The sequence below is a fragment of the Gopherus evgoodei genome, chromosome 6 (genome assembly GCF_007399415.2).
Source record: "Gopherus evgoodei ecotype Sinaloan lineage chromosome 6, rGopEvg1_v1.p, whole genome shotgun sequence".
NCBI lineage: Eukaryota > Metazoa > Chordata > Testudines > Testudinidae > Gopherus > Gopherus evgoodei.
Genome location: NC_044327.1, coordinates 85,231,808 through 85,250,972, shown reverse-complemented (window position 1 = coordinate 85,250,972; position 19,165 = coordinate 85,231,808). Strand labels below are relative to the sequence as shown.

General features: G+C 40.2%; 1 protein-coding gene across 2 annotated transcripts in view; it reads left to right on the top strand.

Annotated features, from left to right (window-relative positions):
- MSH3 (mutS homolog 3) overlaps positions 1-19,165 on the top strand; it is a 186,983-nt gene that overhangs the window by 12,092 nt on the left and 155,726 nt on the right. Inside the window, exons 2-8 of one of the 2 annotated variants that reach the window (XM_030566366.1) lie at positions 4,422-4,545; positions 9,205-9,416; positions 10,863-11,078; positions 13,521-13,637; positions 14,395-14,512; positions 16,946-17,091; positions 18,715-18,881. In XM_030566366.1, the coding sequence (XP_030422226.1) occupies positions 4,422-4,545; positions 9,205-9,416; positions 10,863-11,078; positions 13,521-13,637; positions 14,395-14,512; positions 16,946-17,091; positions 18,715-18,881 (1,100 nt within the window). Of the gene's footprint in view, positions 1-4,421; positions 4,546-9,204; positions 9,429-10,862; positions 11,079-13,520; positions 13,638-14,394; positions 14,513-16,945; positions 17,092-18,714; positions 18,882-19,165 lie in introns of both variants that reach the window. The other variant, XM_030566365.1, reaches the window with a different exon arrangement.

The following is a 19,165-nucleotide window of genomic DNA, read 5'->3' as shown; positions in this document are numbered from 1 at the left end:
AAAATGTGCAGCTGCATGAGGGAGGGAAAAAAGGGAGAGAAGTATTTAAAAAGATACATTTTACAGAACAGTGGTTATACTCTTTCACAATGAACAACACTATTCACCTTACATAGCACATGTGATTTCACTACAAGGTTGCATTTTTCAATTTAATATTGAGTGCCTGCGGCTCTGGTGTTACAGATCTCACAGACGCAGGTCCGGGCATCAGAATTCAGCTTGCATGCGGCCGTGGTAAGCCATTGTCTTTCGGTTTCTCCAGCCTTCATATACACAGTGCCCTCTGATGCTTCTTTCCTGTTAACATGCAGCAGCAGAAGCCAACCCTGCTTCCAATTCTCTAGGATGATTGCTTTACCCCTCCCCCCACCGCGTGGCTGGTATCATGGAAGATCACTGCTAATCATCCCCCCCTCCGCGTGGCCGGTAGCTGGGAACATTCCTGCTAGCCAAAGGAAAAAAAGCTCAGCGCTATCCTTCCTCCCCTCCCCCCGCTTGGTTCCGTGCAAGGAAGGATTTCTTTTAAGCAACAGCCCAGTAGGAAAATGGCCATCTCTGTCCCCTTAATTAAATTCCTGAATTTCAACCAGGTTACCATGAACGATATCAGTATGCTGAGGATAACAGAGCGAGATAAAGAATGGATGTTTCTTGAATGCCAGCAATCACCGGGACCATACGCAGCTATGCTTTGTCATGCAGTGATGCCCGATTACTTGCTACATGCATGGCGTGGTAAAGTGTCCTACCATCGTGGATGGAACAAGTCTTCCTTGCCCAGAAACCTTCTGCAAAGGCTTTTGGAGTACCTCCAGGAGCGCTTCATGGAGATGTCCGTGGAGGATTTCCGCTTCATCCCCAGGCATGTTAACAGACTTTTCCAGTAACTTTACTGGCCGCGAATACATCCCAAGCCCTCATGGCAAATCAATCATTAAAAAACGCTTGCTTTTAAACCATGTTTTATATTTACAAAGGTACGCTCACCAGAGGTCACTTCCATGGCTTCACTGTCTGGGCTAGTGGCTTGGGATGGCTGGGAGGGTTATTCCGTCTGGGTCTCAAAAAGCTCCTGGCTGTTGGGGCTAACGGAGTGCTGTGTGCTCGTTGCAAGGTCGTCGTCCTCTTCCTCCTCCTTCTCATCTTCCCCGTCTGCAGAATCCTCAGCCATGGTTGAGATTACAACCCCCACCTTGGAATCCACGGACGGGGTGGGGTAGTGGTGGCGCAGCCCCCTAAAATTGCATGCAGCTCAGCGTAGAAGCGGCATGTTTTCGGCCCTGACCCGGACCTTCCGTTTGCTTCTTTGGGTTTCTGGTAGGCTTGTCTGAGCTCCTTCACTTTCACTCTGCACTGCACTGAGTTCCTGGTGTGGCCTTTTCCCATCATAGCCTTGGAAATTTTTTCAAATATTTTTTCATTTCGTCTTTTGGAACGGAGTTCTGTTAGCACTGAATCCTCTCCCCATACAGCGATCAGATCCAGTACCTCCCGTGAAGTCCATGCTGGAGCTCTTTTTCTGTTCTCAGAAGACTGCATTGCTACCTGTGCTGATGAGCTCTGTGTGGTCACCTGTGCTAATCAGAGCTCCACGCTGGCCAAACAGGAAATGAAATTCAAAAGTTCCCCTGGCTTTTCCTATATACCTGGCCAGTGCATCTGAGTTCAGATTGCTGTCCAGAGCGGTCACGGTGGTGCACTGTGGGATACCGCCTGGAGGCCAATACCATCGATTTGCGGCCACACTAACCCTAATCCGATATGGTAATACCGATTTTAGCGCTACTCCTCTCATCGGGGAGGAGTACAGAAACCGATGTAAAGAGCCCTTTATATCGATGTAAAGGGCCTCGTAGTGTGGACGGGTGCGGCGTTAAATTGGTTTAACGCTGCTAAAATCGGTTTAAATGCGTAGTGTAGACCAGGCCTCAGTGACATACAAAAACATCTGTTTTAGACTGTCATGTAAAATGTTACTACTGTTAGAAGTGGCAGAAGAGACCCTCATACATGCTTTTATACATATCTGGAACTGTAGAATGACAGTATGCGTCATGTATATTACAAGAAATAGTCAAATATGAAGAAATAACTGAAACCGAAATACACTTGAAATCTTTCAGTCAGAATATTTTATGGATGAAAATGTTATATTCTGATCAATTTACTGACCATAGAAAGTTAAAGATAATCATTTTGTCTAATTACATCATTTAAGAATCAGCAGTCAAAAATACTTTTTAAAGGAAAAAACCCCAGAAAATCATACTAAAATAGACCATGATAGTAAGCCTTTTAAAAGTTTCAGATCTGTCTTCCTATATTAGGCAAGTTCTCAAAGTCAAGTCTCCACCAACAAAAAAAAAAAATTACTCATATTTGAAACACATATTAGTATGAGCACATAGGAAAAATCTCATTGGTATAAGTAGCAACAAATAGTTAAAATCCTTTTTGATAAATTAACATAGAAATGTATTCATCACTCTTTGTACGTACAAAGTGCTATGGATACAGAAAAGATAATTTTGTAAGTGGATTAGTTATGGATGGAAGATGCTGGATGGATAATCCTGGTAACTGAAATCTTCTCTTTCCTGACGGCAGATGCAACATTACCCAACCAATATCCTTCAATCCTGTTCAATTTACATGCACTATTAATTCTTGTCCTTTCTGCCAAAGAGCAAATAAACATACCACTTGTGCAGAGGTTCATAATGTGGATGTCTATTTACTGTGAGCTTTGAGGGGATCAAGGACTTAACACTTCACAAGCAGATAAAAAGGTAAAGATCACCTATGGCACTATAATTTAGGCCACCAAGGCCTCAGTCTCCAGTGAGCTCCCTGTAAGCCTGAGCATGTCTGTGCAGAGCTATTGCAGGGTAAAGGCCCAAGTCATTTCAGGTAGGGCAGTGAAAAGTTATCTAATGGTAATGTTGGTCACAAAGGGTCAGAACCTAGTCCCATTAAAGTCAAAGGATGTTGCACCAGTTATTCTGTTGGGATAAGGATTTTGTCCAGCATATAGATGTAGTCAAGCCAGTGACCTGGAGACTGGACCTATGTTGCAATAATTCCTTCTTCTGTCTACTGTCTGTAGAGTACGCTAGTTACTCCTTGAGGAATTCTGTGCCAAAAAATTAAAATTTCTGCAACAAAATTTAAAAATCATGTTCCCAATACTTCCAAATTCTTCGTATTTTATTTGTTGAAATAACACAGTATAATCACACCAGTTTCAATTACTTTTGGTCATTATTTCATACCTGTCAGCAAGTATGTGTGTAACAATAAAGACAACAAACAAGATTCAGGAAATATTTTTTAACAAATAGATTCCTTACTACGCACATTAATACAGAATTCTGAGTAATAATTCATTTAAACTACAATACAGAACCGTATTTCCGGCACTGTGCAGAAGCAGTGCAAAAGCTTGGGGGAGTCAGGAGCCTCGGAGGAGCTGAGGGAAAGGGAAGTAATTGCTGGGAAGGAGCCTTGGAGTGAACTTGGAGGGTTGTTGGGTGTGGGTAGGAAAACTGGAACAGGTTTTTTTGGGAGAGGGGGCAGGAAGGGATTGTTAGGGAGTTTCCCCCCTGTAGACCCTAGCTGACCCTTAGCCTTTCCTGTTCAGTCAGGTACATCTGCTCCTGTTCTCATGTGCCCTTCCACCCCTACTCAGACACCTATGCCCCTCCCACCCCATGTGTCCTTGTACCCCCTGTTCACATGTGTCCCATTCAGACACCCACTCCCCTATCCCCATGTGGGCCTGCACTCCCTCCCCTGTTCCTGTGTGTCTCTGTGATCTCACTCAGCCATCCCCCTTCTCCCATGTGGCCCTGCACCTCCCTCCTCCCTGTGGCTCTGTACCTCTACTCCCATTCATCCCCTGCCCCAATCTGTCTTTCCCCACAAGCCTGTATGAACCCCTCTGTGACCCCCTAGCTCCTGTCACCTGACCTGACCCGACGCGACAGGCACTGTGGAGAAGGCAGGTTTTTTCTCTTCCATAGCTGGCCAGGAGCTGCTGCTCTGTTCTAGCACCACAGTACCCTCTGGTGGGCAAAAAACAGAACTGCAGCAACTTTCTGGCAAGCTTTTTTCTGTGCAAAATATTAAAATTATGTGCAGCTCATTAATTATGTGCACGTGCAGTGGCACAGAATTCCCCCAAGAATAACTAATTTTTGTATCTGTTTTGAAGAAATCTAGCCAATTATAAAAACCATTGTATAGATAAATATACAGTTACTTAAAATAGCAAAGAATTTTAAGTGTTATATAGAAAATTAAAGTGGTGCTTATACTTTATTGTGCAGAGATAAAGTTTGTTCTTTGTCTATTTTTCACTCTTCCAGCATGTGACGAGAAAAGAAAATAAACTAACTTTTAAAAAATTAATGTTTTAGACTTCTAAGTCTGGCAGAAATAAGAGAAGAGCTGTTGAAAACAATGAACCTAGTAAAAAGAGGATAAAACCAGTACAAACTAATAGAAAGGAAGGCCATGATGCAGTGAAGATTCTTGATGTTGGTGAGTTCATTGTAAACAAAAACTTGCAGGCACTGAAACTGAATAAAAGTTACTAATTGTCAAAAGTTAAAATTACATTGTCATATAGTTTAGGAACTGGCTTTTGAATTCTATGTATATATTTTAAAGTGCCATTAGTTGTTGAGAAATCATAGCTGCTAATTATGTTGAAACTAATTTAAGAAAAAAGTTGTGCTCTGTTTCTACACCAAGCATTTAACTTAACAAATTAATGTTGGTAGAAAAACAAGGCAGTGAATAAAAAGGTTCATTAACGCCATTAAAGATTTTGAGGAAAGAATCATTTTCAGAATAGAAAGGGATTGTTTTGATGTGAATCAGCACTTCTATAGTGCTTGAAAGTATACCTCTGCCCCGACATAATGCGGTCCAATATAACGCGATTTCAGCTACAATGCAGTAAAGCAGTGCTCCTGGGGATGGGGCTGCTTTACCTTGTTATATCCGAATTTGTTTACGGCAAACGGTTCCTCTGCGCCCGCCCGTTACTTGCTGCGGCCCTCCCCAGGGCCCCTCCTGCCCCAGCTCACCTCCACTCCTCCTCCTCCCAGGATTGTGCCAGAGCCCTGCTTCTCCCTCCCAGGCTTGCTGCGCCAATCAGCTGTTTGATTACCTACTGATTTTGTAGCTTTGCAATTACTTTGCTCTATTAAAAATAAAATAAAAGCATTTTTTTTTGCCTTCTGTGTGAGAGAGACACAAACAGGGAAAGCTAAGGCCCAGATCCAAAAAGGTATTTAGGCACCTAAACCCTAGATTTAGGCACTTTTACAATCCAGAGAACCCCCACTCAGCTGCCACCTAATCCTGTAGCTGCTTAAACCCAATCGGTGCCTACATTTTTGCTGTAAACGTTCCCTAGATGCCTACATTTCTGCTTGTGGGCTTGTGCACTGCTTCCCCCTCTAGACAATGTGATTCTCATACCAGGGGAAGCTAGATATTCCTGCAGAGCATGGTCCAGCAGGTGTGCTCTGAGTATGTGTACTGGAGTGGGCCCCATTCAAAAATCCAGATGGAAGAGGAGCGTCCCATATAACCAAGGGTGAAAGTAACTTAAAGGACTTACTAGTACGCTGGAGTCCTGAGCAGGGGGTGTGGCCTCAACTGGAAGAGGTGGGACCTTTAATTCTGTTGGCCCAAGGGCTCCAGCCACTGCAACTGCAGCAGTGCTCTGGGCCCTTTATATCACCGATGGAGCCCTGCCGCCACTACCCTGGGGCTCCAGCAGCGAGTCTCAAGCAGCGTTTTAAAGGCTGCGGGGCTCCCCACAGCAGCCAGAGCCCCTGGCCCTTTAAATCACCAGCCTGGGGAAGCCGTGGTCCAGCACAGTGTACTGGCTCTTGACGGTACACCGTACTGGCTTACTTTCATCTCTGCATATAACTTAGCCCAGTGGTTAAAGCGTTCAGATACAGTTCCTTCCTCTGCCTGATGGGGAGAAAGGATTTGAACAGGCATCTCCTACCTCTCAGGTGGATTCCCTAACTGCTGTGCTATAGGAGACTCCCATCAGAGTATTCTTCAGTCTTTCCTGTTGCATCTGTTTCTCTTTCGATAAATGATTAGTCATTAGGCCAGAGTGTGTGACTGAGAATGGTTCTGTAGCCTTGTGGTTAGGACATTCATGTGAGAGGTGGGAGATCCGGTCCCTCGGCTCCAAAGACTGTTGTCTCCTGGCAGCCTGGACACCCCCCTTTCTATGACATCTCCCTTAGTGGCTCCCCACCTAGAATGTTGGCTTTTGTGGATCTCTTTCTTAGATGCCTATCTCTCCCTATTCATTGTATAGGAAGGCTAGGCACCTTGTGATCTCTTTGTTGTTCCACAGATTTTCTAGATGCCTCAATGTTAGTCTCTTTGTGGACCTGGACCTCACGGATTGTACAGGGGAAATAGTGAAGCTGATTATACACAAAGTTCTGTTGCATTCACAAAGTAAACAGACTGGACATTGTTTCACCTCTAATGTCTTTCAAGACATTATCTAAGGCGTGGTTGACACTAAAAAGTTAAATTGACCCAGCTACATCATTCAGGGGTGTGAAAAAGCCACATTCCTGTGTGATGTAGTTAAGCCAGCCCAATCTCTGTCATAGACAGCGCTAGGTCAGTGGAAAAATTCTTCTGTTGACCTAGCTACAGCCTCTCAGGGAGGTGGATTACCTGCGCTGATGTGCTACAGCAGCACTAAGGCTATTTCTGCACTTAAAATGCTACAGTGGCACAAATGTAGCTGTGCCACTGTAGCACTTCATTGTAGATACTCACTATAGCTGCAGGAGGGATTCTCCTGTCACTGTAGTTAATCCACCTTCCAGAGAGGCAAATAACTACGTTGATGGAAGACTTCTTCCACTGACCTACAGCTGTCCACACTGGGGGTAGTTTGGCATAGCTACATCTCTCACGAGTATTGATTATTTTTACACCCCTGAAAGACGTAACTATATCTATGTAAGCTTTTAGTGTAGTCCAGCCCTCAGGTAGGTGTTAATTGTAGCAAGAGTAGATTAAAAATAGTCAAAGTGAGATTTTTAAGTTGACCCTGGTTCTTTATGTAGCTGTGTAAATACTAGTTGTTTTAGACTGATTATGATTTAGTGTTAATGTGAATGTAATCTTTACTACAATTACACAAATAGTTACTCTATTTTATTATTCTAGTTATTTAGATTAATCTAGCATAAATATTCATGAGGTTGGGTAAGATACGGTAACTCCTCACTTAAAGTTGTCCCGGTTAACGTTGTTTCGTTGTTACATTGCTGATCAGTTAGGAAACATGCTTGTTTAAAGTTGTGTAATGCTCCCTTCTAACGTTTGGCAGCCTCCTGCTTTGTCTACTGCTTGCAGGAAGAGCAGCCAGTTGCAGCTAGCTGGTGGGGGCTTGGAACCCGGGTGAACCCGCAGCCCCCTCTCTCAGCTCACCATTCCCCAAAGTTCCCTGTGCAGCAGCTGCCTGCAGTTCAGCTGTGTACCTCCCCCAACTGCCATGTGCTGCTCCTGCCTTCTGCCTTGGACCTGCTCCCTTATACTCCTTCTTGCTGTGCGGGGGGGGGGAGTGAAGGGGGGGGCTAATGTCAGGGTGTCCCCCCTCCCTCCTGCTCCTGCACCCTGCTTACCCCATCTTCCATAGAGCAGGGGAAACACACCAGGGCTCAAGACAGAGGGCTTGTCTACATCAGAAAGTTGCAGCGCTGGTGAGGGAGTTACAGCGCTGCAACTTTGAAGGTGTACACATCTGCAGGGCACCACCAGCGCTGCAACTCCCTGTTTGCAGCGCTGGCCGTACTCCCGTTTTGTCTCGGGTGTAGAGGATCCAGCGCTGGTGATCCAGCGCTGGTAATCCAATGTAGACACTTACCAGCGCTTTTCTTGACCTCCGTGGAAGGAGGAAGCCTCTGGTAATCAAGCTGGTCTCCTTTCCCGGTTTGCTCTCTCGTTCCAGGTACCCCGAGCAAGCAGGTCTCCTTCCCTGCGGTTTGCAGGGTGGTTCGGGGAACGCGAGAGCAAACCGCGGCGAAGCTGGTCTCCTTTCCCGGTTTGCTCTCTCGTTGCCGGAACCCCGAGCAAGCAGGTCTCCTTCCCTGCGGTTTGCTGGGTGGCTCCGGGAACGCGAGAGCAAACCGCGGCGAAGCTGGTCTCCTTTCCCGGTTTGCTCTCGCGTTCCCGGAACCCCCCTTGAAGCCGCCCAACAGCGCTGCAGTGTGGCCACATCTAACACCACTTGCAGCGCTGGTTGCTGTAAGTGTGGCCACTCTGCAGCGCTGGCCCTATACAGCTGTACTAATACAGCTGTAACAACCAGCGCTGCAAAATTTTAGATGTAGACATGGCCTTAGATGTAGACATGGCCAGAGGGAGTTTGCAGCAGCTGTGGTCTCAAGCCCTGTACTTAAGGGAAATGCGCATATCTCCCTTGATTCCTGCTGCCTTGTGTAGAGAGAGAGTTAACCTTTGAGGGCTCAGCCAATTGCTAGTTCATCATTTAACAGTAAGGGAAATATCCCACTCTCTGACTCCCACCTCAACCAAGTTTCACAATCATCACGACTGTGTATCAGTATTAAATTGTTTATTTAAAACTTATACTGTGTGTGAGTGTATATATAATATAGTCTTTTGTTTGGTGAAAAAAATTTCCCTGGAACCTAACCCCCTGATTTACATTCATTCTTGTGGGGAAATTGGATTTGCTTAACATCATTTCGCTTACATTCGCATTTTTCAGGAACATAACTACAACGTTAAGTGAGGAGTTACTGTACTGAGTGCCTTCTTTTGTAATGCAGCACTCTGCCTGGTACCCTTTAGTTGCTCGCTCCAGACCCTTTACACAGAACAATCTACTCCCAGTTGTCCACTTCATTTGAAGTGACTTCCTCCAACATGAGTTACTCCTTTTGCTTAACCACCTGTCCCAATTTATATTTAGCACAGACACTACGCATCCTTCCCCAGACCTGCAGTAGAGCTCTGTGTAGGTCAAAAGCTTGTATCTTCCACCAACAGAAGTTGGTCCCATAAAAGATATTATCTATTTTGTCTTTCTCATCTTTGATGTCATTCTCATTGAAATCGTAATTGCAAGGTAATTTGCTAATACATTTTTCTTGTGTATTTTTACTAATGAAGAAGAGCCTAAGAAATGTGCCAGGCCCTGCGTATGTGTGAAAACATTAAACAAACTGAGAGAATTCTGCAGTGATTCAAAGCACCCATGTAACAGAGTCCAGGTGGATACTTTACAAGGGAGTCAATCTGTGCACTTGGAAAAATGTCCGACTTTTGTGGAAACAACCCTGGAAATGAATAGTGCTCTTCATTCTCAGGACACAGGTTCTCAGGTCAGTGAGAAGGTATGCAGTGCTTCTGTTCCAGGGATCATTGAATTATAGTGCAGTTTGGAATCCTTTTTATGTTTAAAATACAGGCTTTGTTATTGTGTTTTTCTTAAGTTCAGTGAGGCAGAATGCAACATGAAATTATGCAGTACCGTACCAATGATAGAATCTGACATTCATATTCTAGCATTTTACTGAACTCTTAACACAGTAAGCAAAACAGCTCTTGATAGTCTTCAGTGACATTCTTAAACAGTGCAACTGAAGTTTTAATAAACAGAATGAGGAGGACTTGTGGCACCTTAGAGACTTTCAAATTTAGTTCTTTTTGCTGATACAGACTAACATGGTTACCACTCTGAAGTTTTAATGAAATTTGTTTTAAATAAGAAATGTTTAAAGATTAGAATATAGAAAATGGTGGTAACAGCCTGTACTTTGGATGTTAGTGAGATTATTCGCATTCACATACACATGCTTTCCAATGTGACTTCCAACTGAGTTCTTGTTCAGTTCAGGTGTTATAATAAGGATTCTCATAATTTTCTCACATAGAAACTAGTACAAAGTTATTACTGGAATGTAATGTATTCCAGCGGGATTCAAGGTTGTTATAATATTCTATAACGTTCCTCAGTGGGGAAGATAGGCTTATATTGAAAAAACTTCAGAATGATATCTGTGCAGTAACCAAATAGTTGAATATAGTGTCCCTATGTTCTCAAAACAGGCTGTAATAGGAGTACTTGCTAAGTATTTGTACCCTGATCCTGCAATCTGATTGAAGTAGGAGAATCTTGTATCAGCCTGGTGCCTCGTTGATTTCCATGTGGGCACAAGAATCTCTCGCCTGGATCAGATAGTGGGATTGGTGACTTAGAGGCCAAGGCACATAATGGCTTGTTTGATGTGCTACTTTCATGGATTGGCTGGTTATTGTTCAGCAGAGGAGAGCTTTACTCTCAGCACTTCTATATTATCTTCCATACATATTTTTCCCAGTTAGATCAGTTAACTTGCATTTTTGGTTGAAGGAAAGATACCAAATTTGATAAGATTTCACCCTTATATTTTGATTACATGGACAACTGATGGAAGGAGAGGCCAATTGAAGACCTCTTGGAAGGTGATTGTTTGGAGTGGGATTGAGTGTGTGCAGTCATATGATCAGTCACAGAACTTTTCTTTATTCCCTTTCTATCGCTTGTTTTCCTTTCATGATCTCCATTCTCAGTTTATTGGGCTACTGTTTATGCATATGTATTGCACTAGCTGACAGTAGGTACAGAATTGTTATTCTAACCTGAAATAATGCTTCAATATATTCAGCACAGTTGTATGACAGCCAGTTCTGGATGCTGGAACTGTATGTTTTTAAAAGTGTAATCTAAGTATTCAGTAATTAAATGTTCCTCCATAATTATTATAATACCTCTTTTTTGTTCACAGGAACAGTCATCCTTTAGTCTTAATCAATTTTCAGCATCATGTAAGAGTTTTGAAGGCTCTCAAAATATTTCTAATACAAACCCCCTTAGTAAAAAAACCAAAAGCGTATACACTCCACTAGAACTCCAGTTCATAGAAATGAAAGAACAGTATAAAGATGCTATTTTGTGCGTGGAATGTGGATATAAGTATAGATTCTTTGGAGAAGATGCAGAGGTAAGTAACTTTTACCACGAGCACTTACTGCTGCTTATCTTATATTACTTGTTTACATTGTGTGGAGGGCCACTCTCATTGATAACCTCAGTTTAAAAAACGTTTTCTAACACTTGTAATCAAGATACAAAAGATCTAACCTCCTTAAATCTAAAGGTGTCCATTACAAATTGTCTTTGTACCATATAAAAGGTACATCAATATTTACGGTATTCCCTGTTTGAAGTATTGACAGATTAGCAAATATTAAATACTACAATAACATTACCTTGTTTATCAAAGTTAAACTGAAGAAATTAAGGGTGCACTGTATTATGGCATAGAACTAAGTGATCAGAATAAAAATATTTAGCTTGACATTAACCTGATGATTTCTTCTGAAAAATGCAATATCCAAGTGCCCAACTGCATTTATTTGTGCAAATAGTGACTACCCTCATTAATAGACGGCTATATAGAAATTAATAGGGGATGTTTGACACAATTGGGTATGAAATTGTATCTGATGCTTTATCTGTCCAACTGTAATCTATATGAACAGGCAAAAATTTCAAAGGGAACATGGCTTACATGTCTGCAAACTACAAAATGGCCAATAAACATCCTTTCTGTCATCTCTCTAAATCATTAATACTGATTTAGCCTTTGTTCTGAGCTACCTCCATATATAATTAGGAGCAAAAGGAAAATTACTTTTGCTTAGCCATTGGAGGCTTCATTTTTCCAGTTGTCTTTGTTCTGGGTATTGGGTGTATCGATTTGCTAGCAAATTTACTGTCCTGAAGCCCATTCAGGTTGGTTAACACCCATCTGCTTGTCCAGAACACAAGGCTGACATCTGGAAAGAAGAATGTCTGAGTCATTGTGTAATGTCATATTTCTAGCAGCTGCTGTGATTTTATTCTTGTGAGGGTGCTTGGATGCTACTGTGGTAAGTGCAGTTTCAAGGGCTAGATAGTTATTGAGGCTTATCAAGGTAACATAACTTACACTGCCTTCTTTCACTGGACTTCAATGGGAACTCTTTGGCCCTTGGTATTCATTCAAGATATCACTTGCAGGGTGGATTGATTTAAATCAGTGGTTTCAATCACTGATTTAAATCATGTTTTTAAGCAGGAAACCTTGATTTAAATTAACAACTTTAATCTTTGTTTTGCATCTGTACTTTTTAGTTACCTTTGTAAAGAAGGTTCATTCTCATTGACTGGTAACCATTTAAACAGGTTGATTTGCAACTAATTATAGCCAACTACATTTGGTACTTCCTTTTTGTTAACCAGAATGGATTCACTATATCAGCACATACTTATTTAAGCAGTTATATAACTTAACTTACATTTATTCAGATTCTATTTTTTTATTTTTTTTTATGTAAAAAAATTGTGAATGATGCATTTCTTTACTATATTAATTTTTTGGTTGTGTTTTGAGTCAAGCGCTCTCTGTGTAGAAAATAAAATTAAATTAAAGTGCACTAGTATTTTAAAATTATTTTTTATTAGTTCAATAAAACTCCCTTAATGTACTGGATACATTAAAAAAGGGTTTAGTGGAGTTTATCAAAACATGTTTTGCATTTAAAGCTAACTGATTTATTAAACAAAGGGAGTATTATCTGTATTCAGTAAATTGAACTGATGAGTTCTGGGGATTATGTCTTTCAAGACTAGTAGATCTCATCCTTTCAGACCTAGCTTTTTTTATTCAATGATTGTAAGAAGAAAACAAGCTTTTCTGCATTTTTCAACTTCTGATTGGTTTTTTGACTTCAAATGAACTGATCATTTAACTGAACTAGTTAAATAAAAATGAAGAAAGTATTCCTTCTGCACCTGCAGAAGATGCTGCTGGACTTATTTAGCACTTCAGCTAACTCTAGTTCCAGGTGCTTAGCCAGTGACTTTCATCAGTTCAGTGGTTTGATGATCTTTTAAACTTCAGCAGCAAATAGGTACTGCTTCTTATTTTTTGTATTTAATTTAAATTATTTTAATAGATTATAATTATTTTAGGTCTTTAATGTAGCCTGTTGTATTTTAAATTTTAATTTTAAATAGGTTTATTTTAAAACAGAAAATGTATTTAATTTAAATAAAAACCCCAGTTTTAAATCAAAATAATTTGATTTTTTAAAAGAATAATTGATTTTTATCCACCCTGATAAGTTGACAAGTAAAGCCTGTGGGAGTGGAGTCCTTTGTTCTGGTTAGGATGCTGAGACTGTGAACTCTTGCTTCATGCTTAGTCTTCATGTACCTCAGTTCTTCTGCTTAGCATTCTACAACACACTGCCATAGCTTTGGTTAATAGCTGATTTCCAGTATTGCTTTTTGACAAATTTGTATTCATACAACTCCATCATAGTTACCAAGGAAGCTAGACAGGGAATGTGAAGTAAGAGTGGCCTGAATTGTTGACTATTTTTTTCATACTTTGCAGATTGCAGCAAAGGAACTAAACATTTACTGTCATCAGGATCACAATTTTATGACAGCCAGTATACCAACTCACAGACTATTTGTTCATGTACGGCGACTTGTAGCAAAAGGATATAAGGTCATTTCTGGATTTAATTAGATAGTGTTAAAACCAAAATAGTCTCATTCCTTACCGAAAGAATTTGTTGATGTCATATGGATGTTGTCTCGCTTTTTTGAAAGATACAAAATATGCAACCTTTTAATATTTTACCGGAAAAATACATGAAACTCCCTTTCATTCAGTGCTTTCTGTATGCAATGTCTTGGAATTTTTATGATTTTTAGTTATGTTGATCTCACAATATTTCAGGGTCCAGTTGACTTTTCTGGAAGCAGTTCTGCCTGTCAGTGAGTAATAGAAAGTAGGACAGAAAGCACTTTCTCCATCTCTCTCTCTCCCTTTTCTGTTTTCCTCTCTTTTTTTAACTTCCCAACCCTTGTTTTTTCCTCTCTTCTTTCCCTTCCTTTCCCCTTTATGCCCATGTGAGTCTTTTTTGTACCTCTCATCGCCTGATGTTCTGGTGAACTTTACTATCTACAGTGAAAGAATTGTTGTTGCAACAGGTGACAGGTGGTCAGCCTCTCAAGCTAAGTTGTTTCAGTATAGAACGTGAGACAGTAAGGGCAAGAGGAGAAAGGAAGTTGCAGTTAAGCTACAGTTCTGTCATACTTGATGGGCTGAATTAGTAGGACTAGTTTTAGCCCTTCTCCCCTCATAAGCACATTATGGTTTAATATTTGGATTTCTTAAATTAAAGTTTTTTTGTTGTTTAAAGTTGGTTATCCTTTTTTTTTGTTCATCAGTTAACATTTTCTATTTGTATATATTATAGGTGGGAGTTGTAAAACAAATGGAAACTGCAGCACTGAAGGCTGCTGGAGAAAATAAAAGCTCTTTATTTACTCGAAAACTGACTGCTCTCTATACCAAATCTACACTTATTGGAGAAGATATCCTTTTTGATGTGTTAATTATTTTGCTTTTATACTAACCTTCATTGTGCTCTGTGTTATGCAATGTTCAGTACGAGTTGTGTGTGTTTGAGATTTCTTTCCATAGTCCTTCGGTATAAGAGAGCATGTTCCTGTTAAGTAATAGGGGTGGGTGGGAAGTGCTGACTGTTTTTTTTTCCTCTGCACTGGGAATATTCTGGCTGTATTGCACCTGTTGTCACTTCTGTATTTACAGCAGAAATGTATTCAGTAGGACTGGGAAATAGAGGATGGTGAAATGTTAAAACTGTCAATATTTGTGCGTTTCAGATGTTTTTCAATAGCATTGGAGTCTGTTGTGAGATTGCATTATTGGAGCACTTTTTGGAAATGGCAGTGCATCCAGTTCCATTTAGTTTAAAAAAAAAAAAAAAAGCACCTCTGGAAATCAGCATCAGGAATTTTGTTGCTAGAAATGAGACTTCAAGAATCAAGGGCTTCCTCATCTTAATCTTGAATATTTTTGGGTATGCAATAAACACGAGAGCAAAATTTTCTGTTTGCATAGCCCGGGGGAATTACTTATATGACAAAATAAAAATAAAAAAGTCAAATTGTAAATCCCTTATACAGGTGCATATTTAGTGGCCAACACTTAATATAAAAGGAAATCTATGGCAGCAGCAAATAAGGTTTCTGAACAGTTTGCTGTGCTGTTAAGACAAGGCTAATGATACTTAAAAGAAGATCCAAATTTTAGGCTGTGGACTTCATCCAGATTTCATGAAGAATGAAATCTCTCTGGTTTTTAAGTGTGTTGCAATATAGCAGAGATTACATCGTCTCCACAATTCTTGTGTTTTTTCAAATGAGAAAATGGACTGCTAGGGTTTATGCTGTGCCTTTGGTGATGTCATGACCAGCTTTTTGACCAGTTGGTAGGTATAGCATTAGTAATTCTTAATGAAAGGAGGAAGGATTAAGAGTCTGGAGTCAGCACCTGGATTTAATTATGTTTAGAGGTGGATACAGTTAAAACAAACACAAGTGGGTCCTATGGCCTAATAATGAAAGAGGGGAGAAGTACTATTGACACTGATGATAACAGTGTTTCATACAAAATGAGGTGAGCCTGAATCTAAAGCCAATGGGCTATGAAAAATCTGGGAGCCTGTCTTAATTCTTGTAACTGAAATAGGCTATCAAAATGAATTAAAAATGGCTTTTGACTAGCAGAGCTATTTCTTTCTACCTTTTACTTTGTCCATTTCTTTGGCTTTTGTCACCATCCCCATACAGCACCCACAGGTTCTTTTAAAATTTTCACACTAAGTAGTTATTAGGTACTTAATGCTAAAGAAGAACATTGCCTTGACTTGAGCTCACTAAATTAGGATGAGCTAGCCCTGTACAATGTAAGATGTGTTCTCATCCACTTCCCTCTTCTTGTGACTAAACCATTCATTCTCCTATCTACTTACTGCTAGCTTTATAAAACCACTCTTCAGGTTTGGTACATTTGCCCTCTTTGTGAGGTCCTGTGTGCCAGGAGGGAGACGAGAGACAAAAGAAAACACATCTTCTATTTATTTCTTTTGATTTGGTCATCCTAAAACTATAGTTAGGGAAAGGGGTACTAGAAGTTAAAACCCACAAATCAGGGAAGCAACTTGCTGTGCAATTGTTTAATGGAGCAAGGGCATTATAATACTATTGTTGGTGGTTGGTTTTTTGTTTTTTTTTGCCAGCGACACCAGTGTGACTCTAGTTACTCTCGAAATGTGTTGGAAGGCTCAGGTAAAAGCCAGTGGAGTGAGGAACAACAATGAATGACTGAAACCTTGCATGGTTTGAATGGAATAAATAAATGCAGGTGATCTTTTGCTCTCCACTGCTACTGCTAGGACACTAGTGGTCTCCATTGCAAACTGTTGCTACTACATCAGGTCCTAGCTTCCTGGCCTGTGATGCTCATCACCAAATTTTGCTCTTTTTATTGTCAGTTGCACAAGTTTTACAAGCTGGCTAGTAGGCTACTTGGTCAAAGTACTACTTACTGAGCAGGGATAGCACAAAGACGTAGGGAATTTAGTATCTGCAACAGCCTGCTATTGTTTGAATGGAAGACTGCAGACGTAGTATAAAGAGTGGTGTTTTGTTGAAATGATGATGATATGTATGCATATGCTGTGGGGCTCTGTCAGTGGGCATGGGCCTAAGGCCACCACTGACTTTTTTGGTTTTGGTGCTGTTAGGGATTTGAAATTGACAGTATCATACCACCTGAGTCAGTTTTATGTAGGAAGGAGTTTTATGTCCTCTGTCAAGTTGGTGGTTTTTTTAGGTATATGGAATGTTCTCATGTTTATTCCAGAAAGAAAATTGTTTTCAGCAACCATCGCTGGTTTTATCTCTCTGAACTATTTGTTGTTTTTTTTTAATATTTATCAAATGTGAACCCCTTGCTAAAGCTAGATGATCCTGTAGATGTTGAAGAATTAACAGCTGATGTCTCCGATAACTATCTTCTTTGTGTCTGTGAAAATAAAGAAAGCTTAAGAGACAAGAAGAAAGGGGATGTTGTCATAGGCATAGTGGTAAGTTTTCTTCCTTGAGGAATCTGAGTTTGTGATTAGGGCTTATTTTGTGTTTTATCTCTGTTTTAAAATTGCTTTGTGATTGTCTCCCCTGACAGCAATGGTGTTTATAAGACATAATGCAAAGTTTTTCATGAATGGTATTTATATCTTTCAATTCATTTGTGAATTGAATGAGACATTTTATATCAGGGTTGGCAACCTATGGCATGCGTACCAAAGGTGGCACGTGAGCTGATTTTCAGTGGCACTCGCACTGCCTGGGGCCTGGACCTGGGGGGCTCTGAATTTTAATTTAATTTTAAATGAAGCTTCTTAAACATTTTAAAGACATTATTTACTTTACATACAACAATAGTTTAGTTATATATAATAGATTTATAGAAAGAGACCTAAAACATTAGAATTATTACTGATACGCAAAGCTTTAAATCAGAGTGAATAAATGAAAACTCGGCACACCATTTCTGAAAGGTTGCCGACTCCTGTTTATATAAAAAATAATCAGAAACACTTGAGTTGATCGCCTGATTTATATATCAGGTATACAAGGCATATCACATTTGCTCATACATAATTGCTTGAAAACAGTGTTTTATACAAATACAAAAAAAATATGTTAGCGTTAAAATATGTTTTGTAAATTATGTTTAAAATGTTATCCCTCTTAAGTGTTCAAAATGCTTACACTTGTTGCTGACTGCATCTGTTTCCTCAGTAAATTGCTCTTCCTTCACAGAAGTTTAGTAATGAGAGATTCACAGTCTTCTTAAACTTTAACTTCTGATTTTCTTTGGAGATTCTGAAATGAGAACTATATAACTGGGAAAATAATGACTTAAATGAGAACTGATTCTCTCTCTACTGATGGTTCATTCATTCATTCATTTTATTTACATGTTCTTTTTATTGTACTTGTCATTGTGATATCTGACCACCCCACTGTTTATCTGTCCCTGTTATAAGTGGTGGCATACCGTGTCAGTCTGAAGATATTAGAGAGAGATTCGCTCAAAAGCTTGTTTCTCTCCCCAACAGAAGTTGGACCGATAAAAGATATTACTTCAACCACCTTGTCCCTCCTCAGTTGTAAAAGCACATTTTAGAAAGACATCTTATTTTTAGGGAGAATCCTGTTAAATTCCATAGGTTTTCAATTAGGTGGATTTGCATTGCCCCTTATTAGTGGCAATGACATAAAATGAACCAATGCTATTAAAACTTAACATATTTTAAGACATCATTATCATCCTGTTTAGTCTAGCATTTGGGCTTTCAAAATTGTTAGGATAGGATCTATGTTCTCTACATTTGAAATATGTACTTATTTTTAATTTTCCAATGTCTCCAAGAAATTGTGGGACTGGTGGAGTCATCGTTTTTGTGTAGCACACCATTAAGTGTGTGCGAAATTTCCTTGCTAATTTGTTAAAACCTAAATGGTTGACTAACCAAAACTTGTCTCTGAGCTTTATATGTGCCTGCTGGCAGATACTCAAAAATTGTTGTGCACGCTCAGAAGCAAGCAAAAGGGACTCAGTTTGGCTTCTGCTGCCGTAGCAAAATACGATGTTTGTTAATGACAGGGTGAACACTTTGTTTATATATTTTTGTATCTGACAGGCAGTCCAACCCACAACAGGGGAAGTAGTTTTTGACAGTTTTCAGGACTCTGCGTCTCGCTTAGAATTAGAGAGTCGAGTCTTGCGCCTGCAACCAGTTGAACTACTGCTTCCATCAGACTTGTCAGCTCAATCTGAGAGGCTCATCGGCAGCATAACCTCTGTAAGGTATGTTGTTACATTATATATCAACTCTGGATCTGGAAGCCAGCAATGATACATAGTTTTCTAAAGTAAGACCTTCTTTGAAACTTCACAGTTCACTGTTTGCATAAATATCCCCTTAACTGACATGATCTATCTATCTAATATAAGTAATTCTATTGTGCCCATCACTGTGGTATCTGAATGTGATGTTGAGCTACATGTGTATCTTATACCTTTAAATTCTCTGAATGATTTGAGGCTCCCCCCCCCCCCCCAGCACTCTTTGTTAATTAGACATGGAGAAT